Source organism: Pituophis catenifer, unplaced genomic scaffold (assembly GCF_029215685.1).
Source record: "Pituophis catenifer annectens isolate HBS135680 unplaced genomic scaffold, rPitCat1.0.hap2 SCAF_2, whole genome shotgun sequence".
Taxonomy (NCBI): Eukaryota; Metazoa; Chordata; class Lepidosauria; order Squamata; family Colubridae; genus Pituophis; species Pituophis catenifer.
The window spans coordinates 24,742,133-24,765,416 of record NW_027256882.1 but is presented as its reverse complement, the minus strand read 5'-3'; the positions used below and the strand labels follow the sequence as shown (position 1 = coordinate 24,765,416).

Below are 23,284 nucleotides of genomic sequence, written 5' to 3'. Positions count from 1 at the left end.
GCCGGAGGGGCGGAGCGGCGACGAGGGAGGAGGAGGAGGAGGAGGCCTCGCGCGGCCGCTGCCGCCGCCGCCGCCTTCGTGGCAGCTCCGCCCTTGCCGAGGAGAAGCCGGGGAGGCCACGCGGAGGGATGGGAGGCCACGCGGAAATCGCAGGGTCGGCTTTGTGCGGCGGCCGCTTTGAACCGGGCCTGACCCCTGCTTGCGTCTTTCGGCCCAAGGAGGGCTGGAGGCTAAATCATGCGATGGACGGTTGCAGGAACTGGGCATGGCTGGTCTATTGAAGAGAAGGAGCAGGGGAGACATAGTAGCAGTCTTCCAGTATTTGAGGGGCTGCCACAGAGAGGAGGGGGGTCAAGCTATTTTCCAAAGCACCTGAAGGCCAGACAAGGAATAATAATAATAATAATAATAATAATAATAATAATAATAATAATAATAATAATAATAATAATAATACTATTACTATTACTTCTATGCCGCTCACTCTCCGAGGACTCTGGGCGGCAAAGACAGTATACCAGGGTGGATTTGATTTAAATCATGATTTAAATCACTAGTAAAAAGACTTGATTTAAATCAACTCCATTTAAATCATCATTTTTTAAAGAGCAACTGTCATCTCTGCTCCTCCTTTGACCCACTGTTGACTCACCGATAGTCCCAGTGTTGCAGAATATACAGCCTCATGCTACATAACTAAGCTCCATTTCATGCTGAATAAACTAAATTATTTATGTATCTTAAATAGAAAACTATCTTACGATAAGATTTTTACCCCAAAAGTTTTTTATTAAAATAAATTCGATAAAAATCAAAAAAATCCGATTTAAATTAAAAAATCCGATTTAAATCAAAAAAATCTGATTTTTTTGATTTTTTTTAAAAAATCATTGATTTTTATCCACCCTGCAGTATACTAAATAGCATATTGCCCCCGACAATCTGGGTCCTCATTTTACCCACCTCGGAAGGATGGAAGGCTGAGTCAACCTTGAGCCGGTGAGATTTGATCCGTTGATCTGGTGAATAATGGATGGAAACAGATCAAGGAGAGATTCAACCTGGAAATAAGGAGAAATTTTGTGACAGTGAGAACAATCAACCGATGGAACAGCTTTTGCCTTCAGAAGTTGTGGGAGCTTCATCACCGGAGGCTTTCAAGAAGAGACTGGACTGCCATCTGTCAGAAATGGTGTAGGGTCTCCTGCTTGGGCGGTGGAGGAGGGTTGGACTAGATGACGTACAAGGTCCCTTCCAACTCTGCTATTTTATTAAAAATCTATTACTGTAACTGTTACGGCCTTGATGTTTTAATCCGGTTTACCTGCCTCAACTTCGCATATCAAAGTTCCTATCTGCACTCTACAGGTAGTCCTTGACTTACCACAAAGTTTCATTAGTGACTGATCAAAGTTACGGCAGCACTGAAAAAAGCGACTTGGCCAACGTCACACAACTCTCGCAGCATCCCCATGGTCACATGGTCAAAATTCAGACGCTTGGCAACACTCCTCTATTTACGACGGTTGCAGTGTCCCAGGGTCATGTGATCTCCTTTTGCGACCTTCTGACAAGCCAAGTCAATAGAGAAGCCAGATTCACTTAACCGTGTGACTAAAACAACTGCAGTGATTCACTTAACAAGAATGGCCATAAAAGGGCAAAACTCTCAACAACTGCCTCGTTTAGCAATACAAAAATTTTGGCTCAGTTGTGTCCATAAGTCCAGTTATTATGAACTCTCTCTGCACAGCTTCGGATCCAACCAAACTGGATTTATTTCTATTCCTTGCGGACAGCTGGTCATTTGCATTCTTTTTAGAGTGTCATTGAGGCCACTTGGAGGTTTGTCTGTGTCCTCGCGGTCACCTTAGTGCAAATGGGTGTGGAGCTTCCTTGGAACTGCTGGAAGGACAGTGTTGTGGAGCTGTGCTTTTGCAAGAGGTTTCCACCCTGTGTACCTTCACTGTTGAACACGGGTGTAGGATGAGTCTGTGTTGTCTGCATCTCAAACTGAAGCGCAAATGGTTCCTGTAGTCTGCAATTTTTCTCTGTAAAATCATTCATACTCCTGCACGATTCGAGTGCCTCCAGGTGGCCTCAATGACTCTAAAACAGGGGTTCCCATCTTTTCTATGCCCTGCACCCCTAGAATGCTTCTGATATATTCTAGCACCTCTTACAAAAGTAAATAATTATATGCATATAATTATGCGTATACACTATAATTTTGAAACTTCTAAACCCAAGTTTTCGCACCCTTTAGAATATCGTCTCCCACCCCCGATTGGGACCCCCTGCTCTAAAAGGATTGAAATGACCAGTTGTCCGCAAAGGAGTATAAATCCTTCCACTCCCCACCAGCCAGCCAGAGCTGAAGAAGCTTCTTGGATGGGAAGCAAAACATCTTCAAAGAATAACAAGAAAGTCCAGTTGCCTCTTGAAAAAAGCACCCTTCGGGCAAGCATGACCGAGATGACTGAGAATCTCCACAGACAAATGCCATTGAATGTTTATGCAAATCCAAAGTCTTTATCTGAATTAAAATATGTGGGAATACAACCAGATTAAAATGGCAAGCTATGAAACTGGAGTGATCCATGAATCGGAATCTGCAAAAAAGAGGGCCCTGCAAACCCTTGTGATCTAGGTCTGTGATGGCGAACCCATGGCACGCGTGCCAGCGGTGGCATGCACAGCCCTCTCTGATGGCATGCAGAGCAGTCGCCCCATTTCAGCTCTGCTGCGCATGCGTGCGCTCCTCCCACCAGCCAGCTGGTCTTCGGGTCAACTGTGTGTATAAACAATATTTTCCAATGTTTTTCCTATCTGTAGCCCTAACTCTGCTGTTTAATTGCCTTTTTTCCTATCTTAATTTACAGCATTGCACTGTTTTTTCTTCTATGCAGGGACATCGGCATATTTGTATTACGCCTTGATTTATTTATATGCCTCTTAAAATCCTGCAAGTCAAATTCTGAGATATTGATGACTTTCATACCAGTACATACCGTACTTGCTTCATGTTTGAACAGGTTGGCAAGTGTGCAATTACAAGTTGTTTTACGTTAGGAAAATCTAAACAAATTGAAATAAAACAAAGATACAAGAATCAAGGGTTGTTGAAGCCAGAACCAAACTCCTGTTTTAAAGATTTGGGGTTGGTTCCTTTCCCCCCCCCCTTTCATCTTAAAGATGCAGACCAGAAGAGAGATCATTGCTGAAGGTTAAGATGTGCTTACCCACCAATCTCACAATCGTACTCCAGGAAGGATTCATTAAGAGCTGCTTGAACCCATAAATCAAAGTTTAGGAGGAGGAATTAAATTAAAGCAAGCACTTAAAAAGAAAACAGAGTTTAGCTAACTGTTGTGACTCCGACCCCCGAGGCTGACTTATCGGAGGGAGAAGGCTCCGAACATGAAGGAGTTGGCCAGGCCTCCCTCTCCAGGACCCTCCTCTCTGGCAAAGCCTCAGGTGTCTCCCGGAGAAGAGATTGGCCAGGAGCCAGGTATCTCCTCGCAGTAGGACAGTGACGGAGATAAGTCTTGCCTGGATCCATGCCAGTGTCGGAGAGACAAGCGCACGCAGCAGAAAAGGAGGCGTGCCAGAGATTAAGCTGAGTCACTGGACCACACCCCACAGGGGATAAAAGGGGGTGAGGTGGCCATTCAGACTCTGCGACGGACAAAACAAACTACTAGCGAGTCACATTGTATCTTTGAAACAACGTTATCTGCCTTGGATTTAATATGGACTGGACTTGACAATTCTTGAACTGTGTGTATCTTGTTTGGGTTTATCTGTCGGAGGAACAACCCCTCCGAGTAAAGTTCTTGGCAAGCAGCTACTGGGTTGCTGCCAATCCTCTTATCCAAAGAATTTGTTGTCTGCCAGTTTTATTTAACCCCTGACTATCTGTTTGTGTGCGTGTGTGAGACGGGGACAGAACACTAACCTGTCCTGATCTTTACGAAACAGTGCGGAGTGTGAAAAAAAGACAAGTAGACAAAAGTTGAGAAAAGATTTTAAGCAGTTTGTGTTTAAGTAGGCAGTTGTTACTTGGACTTTCTTTACCAAACTGTTCTGAAATTTTTATCTTGATAGTGGGTAAATAGAGATGTATAAATGTTTTGTTTTATATCTTTGGGAATGAACATTCATTTTACTAGTCAATCCGTTCAACCAGCATCCGTGTTATGCTTTTAATTAGTGCAATATTACACTTCAGGATTATATTACTATCTTAATTTTCATTCTTGCCACTTCCAAGTTCTGGTTAAGGCTTGAATGTCAACTCTCGAGGGGCTGAGAGGTCACTTCCTTCTCAGCCAAGAAGAGGAGGGGGATCCAAGAACATGACTCTTCGCTTTCTAGGAAGAAATCTCAAGGCAAGAGAAGGAGGCGATAATTAAGAAGGGAGATCAAGAAATTAACTTTTTCATCTAGTAAGGAAAGGACTCCTTGCGGATTTTACTCTGCTACTCGTAGCTGACTATATGGGGCAGTACTCATTTCAAGGCCACCAAGCATCTTAACTGCTGAGCCATTGCACCTCCCCCATCTCGGAATTAATATAAAATGTGTATAAATTGGGACAAATGTATTTTATTTGTTTACCTCATAATATCATCACACAGGTATTTTGGAGACCTCTAGAAAGGATCTATGTGTGAGAAAACGCAGATGTGCAAAATATTGTTAAGATAGCTGGAAGCTGATGGCACCAGATTACTGCATTTCATACATTTCCTTCCTCTTAAATAAAATGGACAACAATTGTTCTTTTCTGGCCACTTTATAGAAGTGATTTCTTCTGTAGCTTTGCTGTTTTCCATATTTGCTAAACCTTTCTACCTTTGAACTGTGATGTGGGAATCTCTAATACGTATGCCAGCTTTTTTTCCCCCCTTCTGCTAAACAGGAGGTAAAAATCTTGCACTATCCATTGGAGTGGCAAATGGGATTAGTTACCCGTTTGCCCGGAATGTTGAAGTTAAACAATGGGAGAAAGTTAGGGATTTGTAAGCTTCTTCTATGTTTGCCACTGATTGGTTAATTCATATTAGCAATAACAATAGCAATTAGACTTATATACTGCTTCACAGTGCTTTTACAACCCACTCTAAGGGGTTTACAGAGTCAGCCTATCGCCCCCAACAATCTGGGGCCTCATTTTACCAACCTCGGAAGGACGGAAGGCTGAGTCCACCTTGAGCCAGACAGGATCGAACTCCTGGCAGTGGGCAGAGTTTGCCTGCAATACTGCATTCTAGTCACCGTGCCACCACGGCTCTTTTATTAATAATACTCTTCTGTCCTGACACTGCAATTGATTCATTTTTTATGGTCTAATCTTTATATATATATATATATGTATGTATGTATGTATGTAAGTTTTCACGGGTATATATGTGTGTACAGTTAATATCTCGGGTTTCTTCCCGTGTAGTTGTAAACATATCCTTAAAAGGGTAGTAGCAACGTTTCGACGAAATCGCATTCGTCATTTTCTGGCTGATGTTTTCGGTTTGGTGCTTATGGGCAAACTGTGTGATTGTAACCGACGTTTTTCTATGAAAAGAGGCAAAGGTGTATTCTGATTGGTCGACAGTGTTGTTGTATTCTCATTGGCTGATGACGTAGCTGTATTTTGATTAGGTGGAAGCGCTGTTCCTAGGTTGTGGGTCAATGGATAAATTATGCTGGAACAGCCAGAAGATGACGAATGCGATTTCGTTGAAACGTCGCTACTACCCTTTTAAGGATATGTTTACAATTACATGGGAAGAAACCCGAGATATTAACTGTACACACACAAACACACACACACACACACACACACACACACATATATATATACAAGGCATAATTTATTTCACATTTTCCATTGCTTTTCTACATTTTGCTGACACGTTTGCCTATTACTTCAATTTTGGGGGTGTGATGGATTTCATCAGTGAATTAAAATCGTGAATTAAAATCATTTACCCTACCGCCAACCAACACCGGTCCCCGACAGGTGCTCACAGGAGCAACTGTATATCAAAGGAAGGAAGAAAACTGGCACTCATTCATTCATCGGAGCTCACGTTCACACTGGCAGGGGGTCCTGGGGTTTGAAGCATCCCCAAGGCCTCCTCCCTGCAGGCCTGATACAGGGAGGGCACGATCGGTCTGCTGAAGGTGGCACAGGACGGGATTTTATATTTGGGGGCAAGCAACTTCAGGAGGTGCTGGAAACCTGCATCCTCCACCATGCGGAAAGGCTGGTCGTCCAAAGCCACCATCTGATCAACAGCACGGGTCACTTCCGAAGGCTTTGGACCAGCCTGCCTTTTCCCAGCTGACTTCTTCTTCGTCCAACACTGCGGCAGGACAGGTCCCTTCGCCTTTCTGCTAATCGGCAACGCAGTTCGTGGTGCGGTAATGACAGCCGGGACAAAGTTGGCGTGATGCCGCTGCAGATGTTTCAACAGCCCCGACGTTGAAAAACGTTTTGAGTTCTTGCCTCGGCTGATCCGTCTCTTGCAGTGAGTGCAGATGCCGTAACAGGGGTCCTCTGAATCCAACTCAAAGTGATTCCACACCACGCTGTGCTCCGGACTGGTGCGGGGTCTCTTTAGGGAGGGGGGTTTGCTCGAGGGAGGTTTCGGGACCCCATGGCTGCCCTCCCTAGGGAAGGAATGCGGAAGGGGAGTTCTCTGGTATCTCTTCCGATGAACTTCTGCCAGCTCATTACATCCCTTTCCTGCTCCTCCTTGTGGCGATGCTCCTTGTGGCACAGATCTTCCTCCCAGCCTCTTGCCTTTTACAGGCACGTGGCTGTAGCTGGTCTGCGGCTCCATCCTGCAAGCATCTTCTCTTTCAGTTTCTCCATCCTGAGAAATCTCAACTTTGATGTAATTTCCCATTTCATTCCCTGGGGAAACAAAGAGGCATGTTAATCATGCTGCTAGAGCAGGAGGTCCCCAACCCCTGGGCCGCAGCACAGTATCAGGCCGCAACCTGTTTGGAAGAGGGCTGCAGAAGTGAGGTGGGGATGGGGGTGAAAATGTGTGTGTGCGTGCGCAGCTTCACTTGCACAAGCGTGCATGCCCACTGCTTGTGCAAATGCAGCTGCGCACGCGCACCCATCACTCGTGGAGGACCATTCCCCCTCCCCCACCCCACCCCGGTCTGCTAAGCTTGGGGAACACTGTGCTAAAGGACAAATATGGTGCCGAGGTTTATTCGTCAACACTTCCAAATCTGTTGCAAGTCAAGGAATACCTGTGGTGTTGGTGGGGGCACTGCATCCAAGAAGAAGACTGTCTTACCCAAATTATCTCTGTTTGTGGTGTCGTCGGCCTCCTGCAGGACTTGCCAGAGCATCGTCTGTTGTAGGCCTGGTTGGGTCAGGCCCTGCTTGACGATTTGCAGAGACCCTCCAGTTTCCTTGAAATCCCTGGAGTCCTGCAAACACCAACAGAGACAAAAAAAAAAACCTTTAATACTTTTCATTTTGACTGTCAGCAACAACGCGCAGGCTTCCCTGAGGCCAATGGTGGATCTAACAAACTAATCATCCTGTTACGATTCCGCTGAAAAAAATGGCGTTAAGGCAAAGCTTCAGGCTTACTCAGAACATGTTGTTTCCCTCTGGACCAGGGGTGTCAAACTCGATTTCATTGAGGGCTGCATCAGGGTTATGTTTGATGTCGGGGGAGCCGGGATGGGCATGGCCAGCTCAATGTCACTCGTGTCGGGGGCGCCTGTGGTGGCCCAAGCGCTCTGCCAGCGAAAACGGGCTCCCAAGCTCTGTTTTTGCTGGCAGAGGCACTGCGGGCCGGTCCTTTGCTGTTTCCAGGACAGTCTCGCGGGCCAGATCTAAGCATCTTGTGTTTGATACCCCTACTCTATACAATTGCCGTGATGTCTACAAACAATTGTCCTGTTTCCCCCAAAATAAGACATCCCCTGATAATAAGCCCAATCAGGCTTTTGAGCGCATGGCAATAAGGCCAAGTGCTTATTTCAGGGTTAAAAAAAACAAAACACGGTAGGTAGTCTATATATATGAGCCGCGGTGGCACAGTGGTTAGAGTGCAGTACTGCAGGCTACTTCTGCTGCCTGCCGGCTGCCTGCAGTTTGGCAGTTCGAATCTCACCAGGCTCAAGGTTGACTCAGTCTTCCATCCTTCCGAAGTTGGTAAAATGAGGAGCCAGATTGTTGGGGGCAAGAGGTTGACTCTGAAAACCGCTTAGAGAGGGCTGTAAAAGCACTGGGAAGCAGTGAATATGTCTAAATGCTACTGCTAGTCCTTGACTTAGCAACAGTTCATTTAGTGACAGTTTGACATTACAAGGGCACTGAAAAAAGTGACTTCACTATTTTTCACACTTACAGTTGCCGCTTGGCAACTGACTCATATTTATGACAGTTGCAGTGTCCCTGGGTCACGTGATCTCCTTTTGCGACTCTCTTGACAAGCAAAGTCAATAGGGGAAGCCAGATTCACTTAACAACCGTATTACTAACTGACTCATATTTATGACGATTGCAGTGTCCCTGGGTCACGTGATCTCCTTTTGCAACTCTCTTGACAAGCAAAGTCAATAGGGGAAGCCAGATTCACTTAACAACCGTATTACTAACTTACTAACCATGTTACAAACTTAACAACTGCACTTGTTACTCAACAATAGCGGCAAAAATGTTGTAAAATGGGACAAAACTCATTTAACTCGCTTAGAGACAGTAATTTCGGATTCAAATGTGGTCGTAAGTCAAGGACTATCTGTACACCATAAACACGGCACATACCTCTTTCCCATCAGTCTGGCTCACTTCTTTAGGAGTTAGCAAGAGAGAGACACCTGGAGGTTTGAATCCATTGACTAGGCAGAACGAAAAAAGAGATTTTTTTAATAGAGAATTTCAAAATAGGAAGTCTTTTATTTGTTTATTATTTTTTTTAATGTTATAAAAGAGGATAGGGGGAAAGTTCTAAGGAGAAGGAGCTTCTAAATCAGTGACAGTAGAAGGCGTTTCTGCTGAAGAGCTTCTAGTTGCTCAGGATTCAGGAGGAATCATAAAGGTACAGTAGTGGCCAAAATTGTGGAAACTTTCTGGGAAAAGTATATTTTTGAGGTTTGATGGCTAATAACACCACTTTTTTTTTTTTTTTTTTTTTTTTGGAGTTTCAAGATAATCCTATTCCACTGCTGGAATGGCCTGGGAATAGCCCAGACCTTAACCCAATTGAAAATCTATGCAGCCGACTAAAGAAACTTGTTAGTCAGAAGCAACCCAGTAATAAAACTCTGTTAATAGAAGCCATCATTCAATCTTGGTTTCACATTATAACAGCTGCAGAACTAGAAGACTTGGTTCACTCCATGGGAAGATGTTGTAAGGCCATAATTCACGCTAAAGGTTACCCAACTAAGTATTAACTGATATGGTGATAATTTTTGTATATCTCGTTTTTTCTATGGTGATAATTTTTGTATATCTCGTTTCACTTTTCTTTTTTTAACTGCTATTCTAATAGCAAATCCTTCCTAAAAGTTATTGCATTACATTCTTGATTAAATTATCTTTCCACCGATATATAATTTTATGGTACTACTGCAAAAAAAAGTGGTGTTATTAGCTAGTTTTAGAAAATACACTTTTCCCAAAAGGTTTCCACAATTTTGGCCACTACTATATGTGTGAATGGCCTTGGGAGAAAGAAGAAAAAACCGCAGAGCCATGGGTAAAAGATTATCTCGGCCCACAGAAGGAGAAGGGGGGTGAGAAACATTTCAGAAGCTACCCTCCCTTGTTTTCCAGAGAGCAAAAGGAAAGGAGGGAAGAAATATTTTTCTTTTTGCAATATTTTGTTAACGTAACCTTACAATAAAGACAGAGCTGATGCTCATGGTTATCTGCTTCTTATCTGGACTACCTTGCAGGGAGAACAGACCCCTTTTGAAGGAGGATTTTATTATTAATATGACTTATTAGACTTAGAATTTAGAATAATTTTATTGTCACTTTGAACATACACTAATCTGCAAAAATTAAAATGAAATTTCATTGCCTACAGCTCTCAAAGGGTTACCACCTCCTATATACACTACATTAAACATGACAAAATAAATAATAAATAAATACAAAATTATGTCCATACCCACATATATTATATGACACAGAGAAACAACACAGTCCAGTTCGGATATATACATGTACATGGCGAGAAAAACGAATCTTGCGAAAACCATCTTTTGTTGGTTAGTTTTTCTTGTTCCTAACTAGCCTTTTTTTTTTCCTTGATAAATTTTTTATTTTTATTTCTCATAAACATATTTAAGTGTACAGTCTCTTATCCATCATTAATCATTGATCATTCATCCTATCCTTTAACTTTCATTTTTATCTGTTCGGGGCTACTCTTTTACCATTTCCTCTTCTTTGTTTTACCACAACCTTCCCTCCTCTTCTTCTTCTTCTTCTTCTTCTTTCCTCCTCTTCCTTCTTCTGTCCCTTTCTCCTTTATTCATTCCTCCTCTCCTCCCCTTCTACTTCCCCTCCCCTTCCCCCACTCCTCTCTTCTTCCTCCCTTTCTATCCCGCTCTCCTACTCTTCTTTCCCCTCCCTTTTCTTCTTCTCCTTTTCCCTCTCTTCTATCCCTCTCTCTCCTTTCCTCTCTTCTCCCCACCTTCCCTCACTCTAGTCTTAACTAGCCTTTTAACTAGCTGACCAATTAACCAATTAACCCCCTTTGTAGTGAGGTAGCCATAGCATTTAGACTTATATACCACTTCACAGTGCTTTATAGCCCTAAGTGGTTTAGAGCAGTGGTCCCCAACCTTTTTATCACCGCGGCCCGCTGAGCGCGCGCAGGGGTAGGGGCACGGCCCAGGAGCTTTTGCGCACGGCCCATTGCGCACGGCCCAGGAGCCTTTGCGCTGCAGCGTTCATGTCCCCCGGCCGCTGCGCGGCCCGGTGCCAGGTACTCCACGGCCCGGCACCGGTCCGCGGACCGGGGGTTGGGGACCACTGGTTTAGAGAGTCAGCCTGTTGCCCCCAACGATATGGGTCGAAGGATGGAAGACTTGAGTCAACCTTGAGTTGATTAGGATTGAACTCATGGCAGTGGGCAGTTGGCCTGTACCATTAGTATACAGGTAATCCTCAATTTTACAACTATTCATTTAGTGACCGTTCGAAGTTACAACAGCACTGGAAAAAGTGACTTACGACCATTTTCACACCACCATTGCAGCATCCCCATGTTCACATCATCAAAATCCAGGCGCTTGGCAACCGGTTCATATTTATGACCTTTGCAGCGTCCTGGGGTCATGTGATTCCCGTTTGTGACCTTCTGTCAAGCAAAGTCAACGGGGAACGCCGGATTCACTTAACAACTGTGCTGCTAACCTAACGACTGCAGTGATTCATTTAACAATAGTGGCAAGGAAGATCGTAGAATGGGGCAGAGCTCGCTTAACAACTGTCTTGCTTAGCAATGGAAATTTTGGGCTCAACTGTGGTCGTTAATCCGAGGACCACATGTGTATACCAAAGATTAACCGATCAACTTAGATCCTGCCCTCTTTGCAGCAATGGCCTTGCATGGATTATTGCTCTGAAAAAATTCCTTCAGAAAAATGAACCGGGCCAGCTAAGAATTAAATATTGAGAAAGATTCTGATCATGAAGGCATGCTTAGATACAGAGTTGGCTATTGTTAAATTTCACAGAGAGCCCCTCTATGAAGGAAATGGGAGGTTAAAAAATTTGATTGATAAATACATAACAGTATTTTTCGGACTATAAGACGCACCTGACTATAAGACGTACCTAAATTTAGAAGAGGAAAATAACAAAAAAAAAGTTTTTGGCCTCCCTTTTTTGGGCCTTTTTTTGGGCCTTTTCCAGTCTTTTTTGGCCCATTTTTTGAGGGCGTTTTCAAGGGTTTTTTGGGATCGTTTTGGGGCTTTTTTCAGCCCACTTTTGAGGCTTTTTTTGGCCTGTTTTTTTCCAAAAAAAAACAGGCCAAAAAAAGCCTCAAAAACAGGCCAAAGAAAGCCTCAAAAACAGGCCAAAAAAAGCCTAAAATATGGGGTGAAAAACACCTCAAAAACGGGCCGTAAATGCCTCAAAAACAGGCTGAAAAAAGCCCTGAAAACGGGCCAAAAAAGCCCCCAAAATGGCCCCCCCCAAAAAAGGCCCGGAAACAGGGCGTGCGAAGGCCAAAAAATGGCTGGCGGGTGGGCGGGCGGGGCTTCGGCAATATTCAGACAAAAAAGTGCGTCTTATAGTCCAAAAAATACGGTACATACCTCATTACCAAAGTTTTACAGGTCTGACCGGATGCGAGGATAGAACATAGGGGGCATTCAGTTCTTGTAGAACTCAGCTGGTGCAACTTTTCTGATCCTCGACTCTCGACTAGCATTTCCCAAATTATCTCCCCCACAAGGCTGAAGAGGTTGAAGGAATTTTGCCCCTGGCTCCTCCCCCCCCACCCCCCACCCCAAATTGGGTCACCCATAAAAACTCACAAAAGGAAAAGTAGAAGAAAAGTTAAGAGCTTCTGATTTCTGACCCAGCAATTTGGCATCCACATCTGGCTCAGGTTCATCACAGACTGCTCCCTTTGCGGCATTCGGGGGCTCGTTCTCGGCTACTAGGAAGTCCACCGGCTCTTCTTTTAATGGACCCTGAAACAGGAAACAGAATGTCCACGGAGATTCTTAGTCATCCCAGGTCAGGGCTGTCCCAAAGGTGCTTTTTTTTCAAGAGGCAATTGGACTTTCTGGTTTTTCTTTTATTTATTTATTTATTTTTATTTTATTTTATTTCTATACCGCCCTTCTCCTGCGGGACTCAGGGCGGTGTACAGCCAAGATAAAACATTGCATATAAAATTTAAAAGCAGTTTAAAAAACAGTTAAATAATTTCGGCCCAAGATTTAAAACAACCCAATTAAAACCGAATTCAATTAAAACCGAGAGGATGGGATCAAGCCAGCCTGGCTAGATGGAATAAGTGTGTTTTCAGGGCCCGACGAAAAGTCTGGAGGTCTGGTATCGTGCGTATCTCAGGGGGTAGCTCATTCCAGAGGGCAGGTGCTGCCACAAAGAAGGCTCTCCCCCTGGGGGTCACCAGCCAGCACTGTCTGGCCGACGGCACCCTGAGGAGGCTCTCTCTGTGCGAGCGAACCGGTCGGTGGGAGGCTATTGGCGGCAGAAGGCGGTTTCGCAGATACCCCGGCCCTAAGCCATGGAGCGCTTTAAAGGTGGTCACCAACACCTTGAAGCGTACCCGGAAGACCACCGGAAGCCAGTGCAGCTCGCGTAGGAGAGGTGTCATATGTGAGCGCCCCGTCGCTCCCATAATCCCCCGCGCGGCCGCATTCTGGACTAACTGCAGTCTCCGGGTGCACCCCAAGGGGAGCCCCATGTAGAGAGCATTGCAGTAGTTCAGGCGGGAAGTGACGAGTGCTTGAGTGACCGTGCGTAGGGAGTCCCGATCCAGAAAGGGGCGCAACTGGCATATCAGGCAAACCTGATAAAACATCCTTTTGAGGATGTTTTGCTTCTCATCCAAGAAGAGCTTCTTCAGCTCTAACTGGATGGTGGGGTATGGAAGAATTTATATTCCTTGCAGGCAGCTGGTCACTTGCATCCTTTTAGAGAGTCGTTGAGGCCACTTGGTGGCACTCAAATGGAGCTGGAGTAAGGATTTACAGAGAAAAATTGCAGACTCCAGGAACCATTTGCGCTTCAGTTTGAGATGCAAATAATACAAACTCATCCCCAACAGCCTACGCCTGTCTTCAACAGTGAAGAAGCCTAGGGCGGAAAACATCCTGCACAAACCACAGCTTTGGAACAGTCCTTTCAGCAGTTCCATGGAGGCTCCACACCCTGTTCTGTCCCCGTCACACACGCACACACACCAACAGACGTTCAAGAGTTAAAGACCAAATCAGCCGGCAAAATCCTTTTCCTTATGATAATGGAACTTGGCAACAACCTAGTGGCTGCCTGCCAAGAGTTTATTACTTACGAAGAGGAGAGATAACGTCTCCCCGCTTCTGGTACATCAAAAGAAACAGCTCAATAATTACAGAGTCAATCAAGTCCAAAGATAATCCAGCAAAGTCTATAACAAAAGTCCGGCAATGCAGAATGGCGTGGAAGCTTTCAGCTTTGTTCGTCACAAGGTTTGACTGGCCACCACGCTCCCTTTTATATCCTGTGGGGTGTGGTCCAGTGACTCAGCCTAATCTCGGGCACGCCTTTTCTTCTGTTGCGCACGCTTATTTCTGTGACGCTGGCATGGATCCAGCCAAGACTCATTACCCTCATCACTGTCCATCTGTGGCTGCGTGGATGTGCTTGGCCCCGGCCCTATCTCTTGCCCTTCGGCGGACACCAAAGGCATTGCCAGAGAGGAGGGTCCTGGAGAGGGAGGCCTTGCCAACTCCTCTCCTTCAGTCTCGGAGTCCTCTCCTGCCGATGACACAGACTCAGGTAACGGAGCCACAACACACCCATCTGCACTACTCAGGTGACCCTGAGGACACCGACAAACCTCCACGTGGCCTCAGTGATTCTCTAAAAAGGATGCAAATGACCAGCTCTCTGCAAGGAGTATCAATCCTTCCGTTCCCCACCATCCAGTCAGAGCTGAAGAAGCTTCTCGGATGGGAAGCGAAACGTCTTCAAAGAAAAACCAGAAAATCCAGTTGCCTCCTGAAAAAGCACCTTTGGAACAGGAAACAGAATGGTACAATGGGAGAGAGAAGTTCAGAAGGTAACATGGTTTCTAATTTTTTAGCAAAAAAGGAGATCACAGCAGCTTTAAAAAAAAAAACAAAAAAAAAACCAGGCTCTTTGAAAGTCAATTAGCTGTCTCATTATAAGGATAAGATTGCCAAGTCCTTTTTAACCAGTGCCAGGATATATTTGGGACAAAGTGCAGCAGTGTATCCAGGAGGACGCCCAAGTTGCGAGCCCTTTCCATGGGGGCCAATGATTCACCCCCAGCGATGGCACCAGCTGGCTATATCGGGACGCTGGAAGCCACAGCCACTCGGTCTTGGAAGGGTTGAGTCGGAGCCTGTTTCTCCCCATCCAGGCCCACACAGCCTCCAGGCACCGGGACATCACTTCAAGGGCATCGTTGGGGTGGCCTGGGGTGGAGATGTACAGTTGAGTGTCATCAGCGTACTGATGGAACTCCACCCCAAAGCCACGGATGATCTCACCCAGCGGCTTTACATAAATGTTGAACAGAACAGAAGGGGTGAGAGGACCGACCCTTGCGGCACCCCACAAACAAGGCGCCTCGGGGTCGACCGCTGCCCCCCTGCCAACACAGATTGCGACCGGTCAGAGAGGTAGGAGGAGAACCACCGCAAAACGGTGCCCCCCACCCCCAACCCCTCCAACCGGTGCAACATACCATGGTCGATGGTATCAAAAGCCGCTGAGAGATCTAACAGGACCAGGATAGAGGAGCATCCCCTATCCCGAGCCCTCCAGAGATCATCCACCAACGCGACCAATGCCGTTTCCGTGCTGTACCCAGGCCTGAAGCCGGACTGGAGCGGATCTAGATAGACAGCTTCATCCATGTACTGTGGAAGCTGCCGCGCCACCACTCTCTCAACAACCTTCGCAATAAAACGAAGGTTGTTGTAGCCACCTTATGTACCATAACCCTGGGTAACTTAAAAACATCCTCAGCTGAATTTTGCCAATTCAATATGTGATTATTAGCTGCTGTGCTGCCCTGCTCACTCACACACATAACGGTGGCGTAGTGAATTTATTAATACTCCCCAGCAATTCCCTTCACGAAAAAAACCAGAACTGTCCCAATTAAGTCCAGCCACGAGCAGAGCAACGTTAGCCTCCAGAGGAGTGGCAAGAGAGTCCTTGAAAGTTCCTCAAACAGAATTAATCCACCAGGCAAATTTAAATCCACAACCAGTCAAGAAAAGTCCGGAGTTTCCAAGACAAATCAAAGTTAAGGCATGGTTTCAATCCAAAGCGAGGCAGGAATCACGACAATCGGAAAACACACAGCTAGGAAACAAACACGTTGTTTCCAGCAACACCTCCCTCTGTCTGCGGTGCTAAATAGCCAGCACAGCTTTTAATCAAGAAGAGTAGTCTGGATGACCTTCTCTGCTCCTGCCTTTTTTCTGTCCTATGTGTTCTCAGATCAGGTGTGGAAAAGGCAGTTTCTCTTCCCCCTCCCTGACAGTGATGGGGGTCATTAAACTAATCAAGTTTAATCAAGAGGCAGATTAAATTACAATGTAATTAATTAAATTAATCCAGGAGGGAAGCAACCTGGAATGAAAGAGAAACGTCCTAACAGTGAAGACAATCAGGGTGGATAAAAATCAATGATTTTTTTTAAAAAATCAAAAAAAAAATCAGATTTTTTTGATTTAAATCGGATTTTTTTTTATTTAAATCGGATTTTTTTGTTTTTTTATCGAATTTATTTTAATAAAAAACTTTTGGGGTAAAAATCTGTCGTAAGATGGTTTTCTATTTAAGATACATAAATAATTTAGTTTATTCAGCATGAAATGGAGCTTAGTTATGTAGCACGAGGCTGTATATTCTGCAACACTGGGACTATCGGTGAGTCAACAGTGGGTCAAAGGAGTAGCAGAGATGGCAGTTGCTCTTTAAAAATTATGATTTAAATCGAGTTGATTTAAATCAAGCCTTTTTACTAGTGATTTAAATCATGATTTAAATTGTGATTTAAATCAACTCGATTTAAATCAAATCCACCCTGAAGACAATTCACCAGTGGAACAGCTTTGCCTTCAGACGTTGTGGGGGCTTCATCACTGGAGGTTTTTAAGACGAGACTGGACAGTCACTTGTCTGAAACGGTATATAGCTGTGATGGCGAACCTATGGCACACATGCCACAGGTGACGCACGGAGCCGTATCTGTGGGCACGCGAGCATTGCCCTAGCTCAGCTCCAGTGCACATGTGCGCACCAGCCAGCTGATTTTCAGGCCTTCTGTCCCACCGGAAGTCAGGAAACGGGCCATTTCTGGCCTCCGGAAGGCGACCACGGGGGTGGGGAAGGCCATTTTCGCCCTCCCCAGACACCAAGAAAGCCTCTGGAACCTGGGGAGGGCGAAAAAACAGGCCTACCTTGTGCACCGTGTCATCACATGCCAAAAGTGGGGGGAGTGGGGGGGTCATATGAGCATTCGCGGGGGGTGGGGCGCATTGAATTATGGGTGTGGGCACGTGCACGCATGACTTCCCCATGGTATCCCTGTTTTTGGCACGTGACGGCAAAAAGGTTAGCCATCACTGGTATATAGGATCTCCTGCTTGAGCAGGGGGCTGGGCTAGAAAACCTCCAAGGTCCCTTCCAGCTCTAGTCTGATTGATTGATTGATTGATTGTGTCAGGTTTCGAGGTCGTCTCAAATAAATTGCATTTCAAACAAAGTCTTTGATGAAAAACTCCCATTTATTAAGCACGACATTCTAACTCCGACTCCATCGTAGCCAACACTGACTTCCTGACCCAAAACCCTCCCTTTCCTTTCCCCACTCCTCTGCACTCATTGGCCATCTTCCAAGTCACTCTACCCCTAATCTACTGCTCCAGCTCAAAGGAATTTCCCCCCTCCCATCCCATCTCCTAGGGGATATTATCTCCAGGGAAAATAAGTAGGTGAAAAGTCAAATGTCCCTTTCCAGATGCCTCCGCTTCTCCTTCTTATGTCAGCACTAGAGTAAATGCAGCTTGAAGTGCTGACAGACTGATTGATTGATTGATTGATTGAAGTCTGCAACTGCATGCTTTCCCTAGCTGGAGCCTCAGGCAAATCCCTTCCAGAGGGCTGCTCAGAGCCATCAATGAACTCAGCTCCTGAAGAACAGGTTCATCCTCCAGCTCAGCTCCTGAAGAACAGGTTCATCCTCCAGCTCAGCTCCTGGAGAACTGGTTCATCCACCCCCCAGCTGAAATCTTTAAAATAGGTATCTGAGGAATCGTCCCAGGGAAGACACCACAGCTACTCTGCTTCACTGGTTTACAGGTAGTCCTCGATTTACAAGCACTCATTTAATGACTGCTCAAAACTACAACAGTGTTATAAACAGTGACCTCCGATTGGTCCTTACACCTACAGCCGTTGCAGTTCTATTAGTCATGTGATCAAAATCTGGGCGCTTGGCGACCACCATGTATTTGGGATGGTCCCAGGGTCATGTGATTGCCATTTGCAACTTTTCCAGGGGGAGAGTTCTGTCTAATAAAGTCAATGGGGGACGCCAGATTCACTTATCGACCGTAAGTCATTTAACGGTGGAGGCAAAGATAGCCATAAAATTGTGTGCAAGTCACATAACAACTGCACTTCTTAGCAATGGATGGTCTGCTCCCCATTTTGGTTGTAAATCAAGGACTACCTGTGCTGTAAGAATTCAGCCTCTATAGTTGAAAAATCCGGGTCTTAGGATGATACGTGACTAATTTTGGCTTGTTCACAAACTGTGGTTATATAAATGACGAAAGCTATACCCCTGGCCATTTCTGCCCACAATCTCTGTTCAGTATTCAAAAAAGGCAACCTTGAACTGCATTGCATAGCCCTGGGAGCATTTAAGCCTCGATGCCTTTGGCACACAAAAAATAGTAAAAGTGTGTGTGTGTGTGTATGTACATGTGTATGTGTATGTTACAAGCAGAATTGAGCCCCAAATTTATGTCGCTAAGTGATAAATTTGTTGTGAATTTTGCCCCATTTTACGACTTTTCTTGCCACATTAGTTGTGAATCACTGCAGTTGTTAAGCCAGTTAGTAACACAGTTGTAACTTTGAACAGTCACTAAGCGAAGTGATGTAAGTCGAGGAATACCTGTATTTTTTTCCTCATAGGGTAACTGAACCATTCTTGAAATGAATTGTTTACATACAACATTATTCAAAATATTATGGAATTGAGCAGGCTGTAACTAATCATCGCCATACTGATGAGTATGAAGAGACATTGCAGACATATTTTTATTTAGAATAATCTTTTAAAAAAATAACATCTCAAATTATTCAGGTTTCAATTAATAACTGAAGGTGATTCAACCTGTTAGAAACCTGAGGATCTGGATAGTAAAACCCACCTGAGATGTCCTGGTTTTGGCCTCCTGTTGACTCATCAAGAAGTCCTCCACCAGGGCCACCGCCTGGGAACACGACTCCGGCCTCCTGGCTTGGATCCAACTCCGGAGCTCCGGTGGGAGGCTGGCCAGGAACTGCTCCAGGATCAGCAGCTCCAGGATCTGCTCCTTGGTGCGTCTCTCTGGCTTCAACCACTGGCGGCAAAGCTCCTGGAGTTGGCTGTGGATCCTCCGGGGATCCTCTACCACTTGGCAGCAGAATTGCCGAAAGTGCTGCCGCTGCCTCTCCGTTCTCAGGGCTTCCCCCCGTAAGATGGCAGCCTTCACTTTCTCATAGTTTTCCTGGTCTCTGGCTTCCAGACCTCGGAAGGCCTCTTCCGCTTCTCCGCTCAGGGCCGGCAGGAGATGGGCCGCCCACTGGTCCCGAGGCCATCGGCAAGCTTTGGCCACTTGCTCAAAGGAGACCAGAAACTCCTTAGTGTCCTCCCAGGGAGAAGCCTCGGACGTCCCAGAGCTTCCCCGTCCTGCTAAAATGGGCTGCAGAGATTTCAAGAACTGCTGCAGCTGGGCTTCCCAGCGCTCCTGCATCCCGTGACAGGTCTCCCATCGGCAATGTTGTGACGCTCCCCATCCCAGGCGCTCCTTCTTATGCTGGCGGTGAATTCCACTAGCGTTTTTTTCTGTTCCTCCCGGCTGCCAATCTGTCCCAGCAGGTCTTGGGTCATTCATTGCTTCCTCAGCAATGGTTTGTCTTTCAATACATCGTATTTAAAGTAGATATCTGAGGGAATTGATAAATACAATTATAAAATGCAGCAATCTTTTTGATCGCAGTACCAATTAGTAAGCTATCTATTATTTATTTATTTATTTATTATATTTCTATATCGCCTTTCTCCCATAGGACTCAAGGCGGTGTACAGTCAAGAAAAATATAGATACACAAACATCATAAAATTGCTAATTAAAATTATTATTATAACATAGTTTGGCCCAATTAAATAGAACCTAAAATTAGATAACATTTTAAAAACATTCACATGTTCATATGTTTAGCCCCGCTTGTTGGAACATCAGGGTTTTGAGGGCACGGCGGAAAGCACGGAGATCAAGGATATTTCGTATCTCGGGGCAGTTCATTCCAAAGGGATGATTGTGAAATTTTAAAAAAATTGTTCATGTTTAAATAAAGTCATTTATTTGACTTTTTTTTTTCATTTTTCCAATCAGGAAATAATTACATTTTATTGCATGATGCATATCCAAAGAAAGAAAAGATTTAAAAGAATCACCCTTAACCATGGAAGATTCTGGAAAAAATCTTCCCACAAATGTAAATAGAAGCTTATGTTTTGTTCTCCAAAACATAAAAGAAGATACAATACAATTTAATCCAGAGCAACGAAGTCATCACTAAATCCTTTTAACAGCCGGTCCTATCACATGTACCCATTTTATTCCCGCTCCTCTTTCATTTTTTGTATCTCATGTATTTAAAAATGGGTGAGGTGCCATTGCAGCATTATGTATGCAGGATTCCGACAGGGCAACTTGATAAGTTAGTTCAGGCAGTCCTCGACTTACAACAGTTCATTTAGTGACCGTTTAAAGTTACATCATCACTGAAAAAAGTGACTTGTGACCATTTTTCACACGTACGACCACTGTAGCATCACCCACGGTCACGTGATCAAAATTCAGATGTTTGTCAACCGATTCATACTTACGACTGTTGCAGCGTCCCAGGATCATGTGATCATCTTTTGAGACCTTTTGAGAAGCAAAGTCAACGGGGAAGCCAGGTTCACTTCACCAACACGTTACTAACTTAACAACTGCAATGATTCACTTAACGACTGAGGCAAGAAAGGTTGTAAAATGGGGGCAAAACTCGCTTAACGAATGTCTCACTTAGCAACAGAAATTTGGGGCTCAACTATGGCCGTAAAAGTTGTAAAAGCTGTTTTTACGCAACCCTGGCTTCTCCATTGATTTTGCCGGCCAGAAGGTCGCAAATGACTCCCAGGGCATGGCAACCGTCATAAATATGAGTCAGTTGCCGAGCGGCTGAATTTTGATCCACGTGATCAAGGTCGCAAGTGTGGAAAAAACGGTCACAAGTCACTTTTTTTCAATGCCGTTGTATAACGTTGAACGGTCACTAAACGAACTGTTGTAAGTCGAGGAGTTCCTGTATTCCATGGAGGACCAGGAGACGTCCGGCTCTCCTAATCATTTCCCTCAAAGCCCTGAGTGGCTGCTCCGCACGTCCCGCATAAGGAAAGGCGCCTCTTTCTAACAACGGTCGTTAAGTGTGAAAAATTGTCACGAGCCACTTTTTTCAGCCATGTCGTCACTTAGTGAACCGTCACTAAACGAGCCGGGGGGAAAAAACGCCTCCGGCTCCATCCCACCTCAGCTGAATCAGACCCGCCCAGCGTGGCTCTCAAGCCTGTCAAAGAGACCCCTTCAGTCTCCAAGGAAAGGCCCTCGCCCCTTTTTCGCACAGCGCCTTCAGAGTTACGTTAACAGAGTTGGAAGGGACCTCAGAGGTCATCTAGTCCAACCCCCCCGCTCACGCAGGAGACCTATACTAGGGATTCGAACCGCTGAACTGCCGACCTTTCTGATCAACAAGTTCAGCCACTGTCTAAGCACCTGAGCTACCTAACCAGGTGCTCCATGAAGGGACCCAGGGCGACAAGGGAGTCGTCATCGCACCCACCCACCCTCCCCATCCCACCACCAACCGTACCGGAAGTAACCAGAAGGCCGGCGGAAGTCTAGGCCGCTGCCTTTCTCTCTTGTCGGCTGCTCAACAACGCCCACAGGAGATGGAGAGAACGGCCGGGAATCCTGACTTGTCTTGGCGATTTCCTTCCCGGCTAGAAAGTATCCGCTCAGGCAAACAACAGGAAGTGAGAGGCATTTCCGGAAGGCCCAACTCTTGCTTTTTCATTGGTCCTTTCCCAATGGGGTAGTTCTCGAGCGCGCGATCGCCCCTAGCGGTCGTCTCCTGCATGACCGCTCTTCTCCTTGGTAGTCTGTAGCAGGGGGTCTCTCCAACCTTGGCAAAGCTGGCTGAGGAATTCTGGGAGTTGAAGTCCACAAGTCTTAACGTTACCAAGGTTGGAGACCCCTGGTCTGTAAGGAAGCTGATACTGGAAGTTTAAGGAGGATAGAAAACTGTGGTTCAGGCTTCTCAGCTTGGCTTCAGGCCGTCATATAGAACAGTACAGGTACAGGTAGTCCTCAACTTCGCTTAGTGACCGTTCAAGGTTACAACGGCAATTAAAAAAATGACCATTTTTCACACTTAATGACTGTGGCAGCATCCCCTGGTCACATGGCTTACATTCAGACACTTGACAACTGACTCACATTTATGAAGAGCCTTGGTGGTGCAGCGGACTAAAGTGCTGTTATGTAGCACTTAGCTGCCAGCTGCCTGCAATTAGTGCGAGTTCAAATCTCACCAGGCTCAAGGTTGACTCAGCCTTCCATCTTTCCGAGGTAGGTAAACTGAGGACCCGGATTGTGGGGGCAATAAGCTGACTTTGTAGAAACACCGCTTATAGGGGGCCAAAAGCCCTAATAAGCAGGTATATACAAAAGAATGAAGGCTATTGCTATAAGTGCATTGTAAGCCACCCTGAGTCTTCGGAGAAGGGCGGCATATAAATTGAACTTATTAATTAATAAATAAATGACATGATGTGCAGTGTCCTGGGGTCATGTGATCACCTTTTTGTGACATTTTAACAAGCCAAGTCAATGGGGAAAGCTGATTCACTTAACAACCATATTATTAATTTAACAACTGCACTGATTCCCTTAACAAATCTGGCAAGAAAAGTCATAAAATGGGGCAAAACTCACTTAACAAATTTCTCACTTAGCAACATAAATTTTGGGTCAATTCTCGGAGATTGAGGACTACCTGTAATCCTCAATTTACAACGGTTCATTTAGTGACCGTTCCAAGTTGCAGTGGCCCTGAAAAATGTGTCTTATGATCATTTTTCAGTTACCACCTTGGTAGCATCACCACAATCATGTGACCAAAATTCAGATGCTTGGCAACTGGTTCATAAAACCGTTGCTGTTTCCCAGGGTCATGTGA

The 23,284-nt window shown here is 45.3% G+C and overlaps 1 protein-coding gene across 2 annotated transcripts; it reads right to left on the bottom strand.

Annotated features, from left to right (window-relative positions):
- Positions 1–5,862: 5,862 nt before the first annotated feature.
- On the bottom strand, positions 5,863–22,035 carry LOC139311852 (uncharacterized). 2 transcript variants are annotated; one of them, XM_070936376.1, is made up of 6 exons: positions 21,917–22,035; positions 19,165–19,942; positions 12,585–12,699; positions 8,807–8,880; positions 7,320–7,455; positions 5,863–6,922 (listed from the first exon to the last, which is right to left on the bottom strand). In XM_070936376.1, the coding sequence occupies exons 2-6, from the start codon at positions 19,888–19,890 to the stop codon at positions 6,075–6,077; spliced, it is 1,899 nt and encodes a 632-aa protein (XP_070792477.1). In that variant the 5' UTR covers positions 19,891–19,942; positions 21,917–22,035; the 3' UTR covers positions 5,863–6,074. The 2 variants fall into 2 exon arrangements, with proteins under 2 accessions (XP_070792477.1, XP_070792478.1); XM_070936377.1 differs by lacking the exon at positions 8,807–8,880 and having other exon boundaries at positions 12,541–12,699.
- Positions 22,036–23,284: the final 1,249 nt, after the last annotated feature.